Below are 10,615 nucleotides of genomic sequence, written 5' to 3' on the forward strand. Positions count from 1 at the left end.
ATGGCTGAGGGAATGATTGCTGCTCAAAAGCTGACTTGTGAGTCAAAGTCACAAAATACTCTGTGAGTTATGTTTGTATTTGGTGTTTTGTTGGTTGGTTGTCTTTGTTGCAAGTACCTTCCCAATCATCAGTGGGAAGGCTTCTGCTAGAGTACTGTACCAAATCAGGCACTGCATGTCAAAGAAGATAGGGAACATTCAAAAGATGCCAGAAACAGTGACCAGAGGGTAATCCAAGGTCAGAGACTACAGCACAAGTCCCTCTGTCACTGGATGCTACCAAAACCAAGGTAGATAAGTGACAGAAATGGCACAGAAACATCCAGGTGACCTCTGGTAGGGAGTGTAGCGTGTGGCTCTTGGTCTGCAGTTTGTATTAGAAATTTACAGACCTTTTTTCTTCAGGTTGTAATCCAGAACAATTGAACTGTGGTGATGGGAAGTGTAAGCCTCAGTCTAAGTCTTGTAAAGATGATGACAGCTGCGGGCAGGACAGTGATGAAAAAAACTGCTGTAAGTATGTATTTTTATCTATTTTCCAAAAGACAGTGAAAAGCAGAAGCAGGAATATGCATATTTTAATGGTTAAATGTGTTGTTTCTTGATTTATTTTTTTCATGGCACAAAGTAAAAGTTCCATAATAGTGAGCATAAATCATGCAGAGTAAAACTAGGTTTTGGGAGGGTTTAGACAATTAATGAAGAAAAATTCAAGATAACAGGGATTTTAGTGAGAAAACCAAACCACGTTTTGCTGGTGATCCTATTGGAAGAGCATTTTTCCCCCAAATGCTGCCAGATCAGTACGACATAATTTAAGGAAGAGAGACATAGTAGGCTGGGGACTTTTGCCACATTGATGGTCTTTTTATTGTAGATCCACAACATTTGTGGACATTGCTGGTACTACCAATGGCTCCCTAGTGACTTGCTGCATTTTCCTTGTATAATTTTTGTCTTGCTTTCAATCTTGGAGTAGCCAGGAGTAAATCTTTGTCGAAAAATGCACTATTTAGAGGTCCTTGTAAAAAAACTGGTAGTAAGAATAATAGTAATGGAAGCCAATTGCTCAGATCTATCAGGACTCTCATATAGTATACAGTGATAGTCCTTAGTCAGAAATTTATTGGAGGGAGTTATAAAGCTCTTCCACAGTTTTCTCAATTTCACTTGAAAATGAAAAGATGCTGTGAAGATTTATGATTTGTAATTCCAATAGCGCTGGTGAAAGCAAAAGAACAGATCTGAGAAGTCACACTTACTCAGGTTAGAGTTATGTAAAATGAGAGAGTGTGGACAGTTGGAAGGTCTTTTTCCTCAGGGACAGTGGAGACTGAAATTAGTGTCATCATAAATGAGAGTGGATCATTCCCCTGTCCCCTCTCCATACAGGGACCAGTTTACAACAGTATAGACTAATACTTAAAGCAGGCTAGAATGTGTAGCTTTGAACAACTTGCTGGATGTACAAGATTTCGTTAATAATTTGAAAGCATGACTCCAAACACATGACACTATCCTCCCTCTCTCATTCCAGCCTACAAAAGTTGCTCCCCTTATGCATACAAATGCCTCAATGGAAAATGCTTGCTGAAACCAAATCCTGAGTGTGATGGGAAAAGAGACTGTACAGACGGATCTGATGAAATGAACTGTGGTGTGGTAACATTTATTTTAAAATTTGTTAGTTACTTGGAAAACTACATCAGCAATTTGTGTTACTATTAAGCATTATTGGATTAAGAATTGGCTAAATCAAATATTACTTTTAAAAAGTTAATTTCCTGGTAACACTGTGTGCAAATGTCTGTCTTGAATTTTGCACTGTTTCTTTTAAATCAACTCATCCATTCTGTCTATGATGGCTTATTTCAAACAATGCACTATAAGGATAAGGTGGCAGGTCTTGCTGCTTTTTTGAGCTGAATGAAATGCAGTCAAGGAGTTGTGTTTGTAAGGACGGAAAAGAGACAAAAATTATTCAAATGAACTTTTAAATTGTGCTTAATCTCTTTTGGAGTTAATCAACTCTTTAGAAAGCTACACAGGATGATAGACAATGACTGCTTATATCTGACCTGCCCATTGAGTGAAGATGGGCAAGTACTCATCTTTTTACCAATTGCACAGTAAGGTCTAAGAATAAATTTTGTGTCAAGCATGCCAAAGTGAATTAACTGGTAGGCTTTTTACTAATTAATTAATTAAGTGATTTCTGTTAGCTTGTGGAAGACGGCAGCTTAAGAAAACCAGAATTGTTGGAGGTGAAGATACGAGATCTGAGAAGTGGCCTTGGCAAGCGAGTTTACAGATGGGGGCACAGGGCCACGTGTGTGGAGCAGCTGTGATTTCCAACAGGTGGCTGGTGTCTGCTGCCCATTGCTTCCTGGATTCTGATTCTGTGAGGTATGAAGAAATTATACTGTTCTAGAGTATTTATGTAGATTAGATAAGTTGATCCAGGTTATAACTTGATGACATTACCTCACTACATAAACTCTTGGTGTTGTCTGCTGGCTTCAAAATGTTTTGAAGTTATTCTTTTGCTTCCATTGACAGCGAATCCTGCATGATAGGACTGTTCTGATCTATTTTTTTTCCTTCTTTTAAAAGGCAGAGGTTTTCTGAACACAACTATGACCTTTTATCCCAAGACATGTCCTGTTTATTGATCAATGAGTGAAAACCTCATTGATGTTCAGTTTAGGTAGTGTAAATTGAAAATGCATGCCTCCTACATGTGGTAAGGAGGAGATAGAGTTTAATAATATGCTTTTATGAGTTCCAAAGCATGATGCATGGCAAGAAGTTGGTCTTACAGCTCCAGGAAATTAATTATTTTCATAATAGCAAGTAAAAACATTGCTTAATGTTTTAGCAGAGACTAGAGTGCATCTATCTTCTGAAGTCATATTCTACTCCATGCACTTTGGTTTTGATGAATGTCCTCAAATACTGAAAAGTAGTTAAAATGGAGTGAACTAACACTGCATTGCTTTCCTATGGGATGTTCTAAAACCATTTTCTTTCCAGATACTCCGTTCCAATGGGATGGAGAGCATATATGGGCTCACATACTATTCATGAAAGGAGCAATCGTGTAGCTATGAGATCAATCATAAGGATTATTGTCCACCCACAGTATGACCAATCTATCTCAGACTATGACATTGCCCTGTTGGAAATGGAGACACCTGTACTCTTCAGTGAGCTGGTACAGCCCATTTGTTTACCCAGCAGCTCTAGAGTATTTCTTTATGGAACTGTCTGCTATGTAACTGGCTGGGGAGCCATAAAAGAAAATAGTATGTTCATTTCCTGGATATACTTTTTGCAAGTTTGGCTTAATTTTAAACTCTAACAATGGACCATTTTTACTTGTAAGCAAAAAATACTCCATGTAGCTTACTTAGTGTGTCTATAAAAAGCCAGAAAAATCTCCTTAGCTACAGTCTGTGAATTCTGAATGGTTGCTTGGGTGGCAGGTGATAAGTCACAAAATGCATACTAAGGTATCACAGATCATTGAAAAGCAAATTATTATAGATGTACAAAAATGTGCCCATTTTCATGCTCACAACTCATTTTATCTGGTGAATGGAACCTTGCAGGTAAAGAGATCAGTAACTTGCAACTATTGCAGAGAAAGGATTTGTTTCTGATTGACAATATAGAGCCATAGGCAGCTATAATTGCAAAAAAAAATATGGAGGAACTTTCATTTTCTCTGTCTTAACCAAAGGCTGTTTAAAGCATGCCTCATGAGGAGTTCTGCCTCTGTGTAGCTTGGAGCAGCCAGTGGGGAGAGAGGAAAAAAGCACACTGAGTTAGAGAGGGATGGCAGGGGAGGATGTAGGATCCTTGCCCTGTCTCAGCATTAAACACACCTTGAAAACTGGGCTTGGGCAGCATCTCAGCACATCAGAGGTGTCAGGATATTTAGCTCACAAGGGCACCTTATGTCAATACTGTAACACAGAATTAAGTTCTTGGCATAATTTATTAGAGACTGTTCTTCAAGTTTTTTTGGGTTTTTTTTTTTTGGTGGTTTTTTTTTTTTTTTTTTTTTGGTTTTCTATGCTCAACTTTGTTCCTCAGTTTCTTCCCTATAATTGAGTGGATGGAAAAAAATATAGAAATTGCATTTTGTAGGACTTGGATGTTGTTTGGAGCACAACCATGGTGTAAATAATGACAAAAAGCTTCAGGCACAATTTGAAATGGCATTCAAATTGAGTCACCCTGTGTGCAGCCTTATCTTACAATTTGCATGGCATTTTTACCACTCCCTGGCAGAATAAGGTCATGAGGATAAAATCTAGGGAAATGGAAAGGTGGTGCATTGGAACCTCTATGGTTATAGGGTAGTATGGACAAGAACTTTCAAAAACTAGGGCAGGCACCACTTGAAGGGAAGGGAATTACTCTGCTGTCATTGGCTGGGTAGATTTTGAGTTTGAAGCACTTCTTTTGTTTTGATAATTGATATCTCCATAAGAAATTTTTGCCACCTTAACCTCTGCAATACCATTTGCATTTTTTTTTCTAGGTCACCTTGCCAAAACACTGCAAGAAGCTCGAGTGAGAATGATTAACCAAAGTGTTTGCAGCAAGCTCTATGATGATCTCATTACTGCACGCATGCTGTGTGCTGGGAATCTTAATGGTGGTGTTGATGCATGCCAGGTAATCTGGAACTGATAGGAAAACTGCAAAGGAATGTTTGCTCTCAGTGGAAAACTCTCTAGAGTTTTAGGTTGTTTGTGTGATGGGGTTTTTTATTTGTTGGTTGGTTTTGGGGTTTTTTTTAAATTGAGATGTCTTGAGTGTGAGTTTCTGGTTAATTTAACATGGCAACTAAAAGCCCACCAAAATAGGTAAGAAAATTTATCATAGATAATCTTTGACTCTCTTGGGAACTACCATTTTGCAATGTGTCAAAAAGAATTCTCTTTCATCTTCAGCAGTTATATTTCATACAAGAAAACAAAAATATAAAGATATAAGGATAAAAGAAATCATCTGTGATAAAAGGTCCATCTGTGAATTATGCTATTTGTATTAATTTCTATATTTTTTAATATCTGGGTATGGAATTGCTAAAATACTGTAAAATTATGATGAGTAATGTATTGTTACAGTTGCAAAGAATTATGAAAGGAAAAGCTAAGCTAGCTTTGGGAACTGCAGCTGCAATGATGCTTTTTAATTTCAAACATTCATTCATGTGTATAATTACAAGTTGTGGCTACATCACAGTAGTGTAAGTTATAAAACCCAGCTTGTTTGCACACGCAATCAGAAATTACTTTTTGTTCATACTTCGCCTATCCTGACTCTGCCTTTTTTCTCCTAGTACACTAGTTGTGTACTTTATTGATGTTCCAACTTTATAATATCAACTTTACAAACGTGTTTTTTATGCCAGTTACCATGTAAAGGGGATAGAAATATGTAACTGATTATTAGACTGAGGCAATTTGGTACAATTTTTGTGTAATATATAAATTTTATTATTTTAATGCAATAGGATAACTTTTGCAAGATTGTAGTTCATGATGGGTCAAACTTCGTTAATACAATAAACTATTTATAGAATTTTCTTGCAGTGTCTAAGGTCTAATTAGATTAATTATTATTTTTATTAACATTATGTAGAGTTTGTCTGCAAACTGTTCTAGCATGTTGGCCCTCTGGGTCTTTAAGTTCTTAGTCTGGGTAGCATCTTTGCTCTTTTTTTTTGTGGTGTGGTTTTTTGTTTTTTGTTTGTTTTTTTTTTCTTTGTCTTTCTGTCACTAGTATATATATCATGTGATATATAGTATGTGTTTCCTGTACAGTGCTAGAGAGGAATGACACTGGGAGTAAAGGAAACACCCCCAGCACCCTAAACCCCCTTTACCATGCTTTCAGACTTGTGAGTGTCCTGTTTGGTTACTCCTCTTCCTGGACATGTAAGCTGTGCATGTGTTGCACAAGTTATGTGAAGCATCCAAATATCTTTCATCTTTAGAGGATTTGATGCCAAGAAATAAAAAAGTTACCCTTTCAGACTGTTTTCTTATCACTCTAGGATGTTCTTTGATCTTGGTTCCTCTGCTTAGCATCCATCCTCCCCTTCATATATCCCCTTTGATTTTTCAGAACTGGCTGAGTAATTGGCTGGACTACTCAGTCTCTTTTCTCAAGTCACTTTGACATCACACTCTTGAATTATCAACATTTCCAGTATGACAGCAGCCTGAGAGAGGGGAAAAGCTCTGGCTCCTTCTCTTATCTCTAGATAATTTTGTACCACCATAATAGATAATTTTGTTTGGTTGGGTGATGAAGGCTTTCTGTTATTACTCTTTTCTCAGTATGTGGCTTTCTCCTGACCTCTTACATGTTTTGGCTCCAACTGGGGGCTCAAACAAACCCCAGGGTCAGTTTGGAGGCTGTTGAGTGCCTTGGGTGCATTAGGAACAGCTGCAGAGAGGAGCTGTACTGTAGCTGCCCAGAGTTCTGTGAACAGTCCAGTTCACAGAAGACACACAAGGTTAAAGCAATGAAAGGTAAAAAAGCATTGATGAGCTCAAATGCATTTTGATCCTGTGAACTGAATTGAATGGGAACTTTTATTTTGCTACATTTCTGTGCAAACCTGCATGTTCCATTTAAGTCAGTTCTTATTTGCACATTCCTTAGTCTTTGTTCCTTCTTCTGCCTCTACAAAGTAGTCAGCTGTAGACTCAATCTTGATTCTAAATGTGCTGATAATACTTAATTATGCCTGGTTTGTTTGCTTTGGTTTGTTGGCCTTTTTTTGATTTGTGGTGTGTGATATCTTTCCTATTTAACACACAGTATAAGAGATCTGCCTTCAACCTGTGAACCATTTAGGTTCAAATTGTAGTAGAATTCCCATTTTCGATCCCTGTCTTCTTCTCTCCCTGTTTGGGCTGTGGTGAGTTATGCTATGAATCCTGTAATGGGACATTATCAAGGAGTAATTTTATAAAATGCTTCTTGTCATCGGCTTTATATTGATAAGCATGTTACTCCCATAAGTTAAAATAATTGAGTAAATATGACAACTGGCTCTGTACATTATATCCAGAAGTAAGTTTTAATTAGTATTAGGTTTTAATTTGAGGAAAAGAGGGGCAGATATTTACTGTTCTTAAATAACCTAATTTTTGTGCCAGTGCTGTGTGTGTGTGCACTAATGGCTGGACTTCCTTCCTTTCAGGGAGACTCTGGAGGTCCCCTGGCCTGCACAGGGAGGGGCAGTAGATGGTACCTCGCTGGCATTGTGAGCTGGGGTGAGGGCTGTGCTCGGCGCAACCGTCCTGGTGTGTACACCAAGGTGACAGCCCTGTATGACTGGATCCGTCAGAACACAAACTGATGAGCCAAGGAGAAAATGCACACATCACCTCGGTGTGAAAGCTGCTTCCCACTGCAGCCAGTTTGATGGTACCACATGGAAATGCCATTGACTGCTCCTTTGCAAAAGAATACACTTTTTAAATGAAGAAATTGTCATTTGTGGTTCACCTAGTAATAACTGTTCAGCCTCAGAGGAACTTCAGATTCTTTATGGATTCATCTTCTTTATGCCTATTTGCAGCAGAAACAGCACTGCCTTAGAAACAAAAAAAAGGGATCAGAACCTGTAACAAAATTCTATCCATATCTCATTCGTAACCCTTCTCCTCTCCTTCCTTGTCCCTTGTTATCTATTTTTGTTTCCACATAGGCATATCTGGATAAAAATGGCCACATGCCATATATATTCAACCCTTTAGGGGTGTTAAAGGATTCTCAACATAAATAATTATTTCATAGTTCTCAAAAACATGAATAGTGTGTTGCATACAAAGCTGAGATTAATTATTTCTACTTATGTGCAACTGCATGACTTTTACTTCCTGGACTGTAACTTTTGGGGTCTCTACTGTGTTTTCTTAAAAATACCAGATATATCGCTCAAAAATGTTAGGATGCAAGAAATCTTCATTAAAGAAGTGGAAGAGCATAATTTAGGTTCTTTGGGATGATGTCTAAATAAAAAGAAGGAATTAATGAGTTGCAATTCTTTAAACAAAAAGAAACTATAATACTGTCTTAAATTCTCTTTAGAATTTGAACTAACCGTAGGGTTTAATGTTTGCACTATGTTATAGTGTGCTCTGTATGTATAGGTTATTGTTCTGTCTCTGCCATGCATTGTAAATTTTTAACATGTTCCTAGTAGGTTAGGATTGTTTCTCCTGCTGTCCTTGTTCTGCAGTAAGCAGAGTTTGAGGCTCAGGGAAATTTTTTTTTATGTATCTTTCTGGGCTGTGCCCACAAGGCCACACTAAATTGGAATGGACATAGAAGGAAAATGGATTTATGTGGTTGGATGCATCCTTAGGATCAAAAAAAGTAAAAGAAGAAATGACAGCAACATTCCTTTAACCCTGGTAGTAAATTAGGTTTTATCATTTTAATCCCTTGATGAGCTTATCACTCAATTTAAGCCAATTTAAGGCTTCCAAAGGTGCTTATGGGACTTCAGAATACCAGTACTTAGCTTAATAAAAGAATTGTCTAGATGGCCCTAAGACCATTTAGATGGCCTTTAAGTTGTGCTCACTATTTGGAAGTGTTTAGCTTTCACCTTCAATATATATATTTTAAAAATTAAGCTGGCAGTTTGAACACCTTTTATTGCTGTCTGCACAGCTCACTCTGCAGTAGGGAAGTATGTGATCTTTGTTTAATGCTAGACTCACCTTGGCAGCTTGTGGGGGAAATGTTGAAAAGAACCAGCACTGTAATCTGCATGCAGTGAGATTCCACTTCTAACATTGCTACTGCTTTTCCTTCCTTCCTGCTGTTGGGCGTCTTGCCCTGGCACATGTCAAACTATATTCAAAGTCTGAATGTTAGGAGATTTGTTTCTTTAGTTCCTTACTCAATTACTCCCATCTTCCTTTTTTATAAACACCTGCTAAAAGTACAAGGGGCTATGTTTAATTTGTTTGGATGTGTCTCTGAAACTAAATCCCAGGTGCAATCAGAACTACATTGGTGCCTTGGACTTTGCTGGTTTTGTTAAACTGAGCCTAATGTGCCCCTGTTAAAGTGCACATTTAAGTTCACAAGTTTCTTTTCCTTTTGCTGAAACCAGAAATATCATGCCTAGGGAAGACAACAGCTCTTCTGCAGTTCTGTTTTAGATAAAATCCTAGCCTAGAAAGTTCAGCTCTTCTTGACTTCCCATTTTCTCTGAGAGTTTCTCAGCAACATGTCAGAAAGGTCAGTATTTCACATGCAAGAAATGCACCAAGTGTGGAAGTTAGATCCTCTAGATGAAAGAAAGACTTTAAGGAGCTTCTTCACAAAAATATAAAATAAAATAAGGATTTTGGCCTTTGCATGGTGAGATCTGTCTAATCATTAACTCTGTCTTGGAGAAATAGTTTTGGTTTCAGACAATCCAGTAGGAAGGTCTACTGTGAGTGGAAATTAAATAGATGAACCTGATATCCAGCAGGAGTAGTGAGAACCAGATAAAGGCTTTTCAAGTGTAAGATGTCCCAGGTAAGATTTTGTGGACTCAGATACATGTTCTGGCCTTGATGACCGCTCAGCTTCACCTTCAGTCCTCCAGAGCTTTAAGGATTCTCAGAACCAAAAGGTATGGGATATACAATTTGTATTTATTTTTATTTGTGGGATTAACCTAAGATGTGCTCACTTTCATGGAGTGCCTTTGCCTGGATGGGTGTGATGTGACATCTTGGTGGCAGAACCAAGGTGAGTCGCACAGAGAGAAAATTGAAGTGGTGGGCAAGAGGAGAGAACCCTGAGCTGTGGACAGGAAAAAGGAGTGGTGCTGTGAGTGGATAGCCAGGCAGCAGGAAAAGGGGTTGAGGAAAGAGGCTGTGCTTGGTTCTTAATGCATGATACTCCCTGTGCTGGGACTAAAGAGTGAACAAGGCTGTTTGCCCAAACCTTTAAATTCTGAAGGGAGAGAGATGCTCAGTGGGGAAGAAGGAGAAACATGAGGATGGAGTGTGAACAGGAGAAATAAGAGGTAAGATCAAGGATTTTGAGGAGGCTGGAGTCAGTCAGCCCCTGGCTACAGTAAACTGTTGTGAGTGAATCCAAGTGCACACGAGAGCTCGTGTGGGAAGCTAGTGCAGACAAAATCACTACGGTTGTTTCATAAAAGCATGTCCTGTAGAGCACAGGTTGAAATTGAAGGCCATCTTTCTCTTCTCTTTAGCTATGCCCTTTGGGGTTTTTTTACCTGAAAGCAGCTTCTCAAGTTTGTGTTGGGTAGTATGTTAAAGGACATAAATGGTTCTTTAAGACCAGATATGATTTTAGGCAGTATAATAGTTGGAGGGAGAACAACTTACAGCACAAAGGTCATTAGTATTCATGATGGGAGTTGACAGAGTGCCAGCCTAAGCAAACAACATGCTCTATGAACTTTTACTCTCTTTGTGCTGTTCAGCACCACATCTGTTTAGCTGCATGGATAAGAGCAATAACATTTTATTGTTTTGGCTGAAAGCACTCTGATTCCTTTCAAAATCATCCCAGCAAATGACAGCATTGCTAAAGGTTTAGTCAC

General features: G+C 38.3%; 1 protein-coding gene across 1 annotated transcript; it reads left to right on the forward strand.

Moving 5' to 3' along the window:
• On the forward strand, positions 1-9,273 carry LOC106856622 (suppressor of tumorigenicity 14 protein homolog). Its single transcript, XM_088160683.1, has 7 exons — positions 1-37; positions 406-513; positions 1,538-1,657; positions 2,223-2,406; positions 3,034-3,206; positions 4,550-4,686; positions 7,232-9,273. Exons 1-7 carry the CDS (start codon positions 1-3, stop codon positions 7,388-7,390), a joined length of 918 nt encoding a protein of 305 aa, XP_088016809.1. The 3' UTR covers positions 7,391-9,273.
• The last annotated feature ends 1,342 nt before the right edge of the window (positions 9,274-10,615 follow it).

Source organism: Sturnus vulgaris, chromosome 2 (assembly GCF_052056855.1).
Source record: "Sturnus vulgaris isolate bStuVul1 chromosome 2, bStuVul1.hap1, whole genome shotgun sequence".
Classification (NCBI taxonomy): domain Eukaryota; kingdom Metazoa; phylum Chordata; class Aves; order Passeriformes; family Sturnidae; genus Sturnus; species Sturnus vulgaris.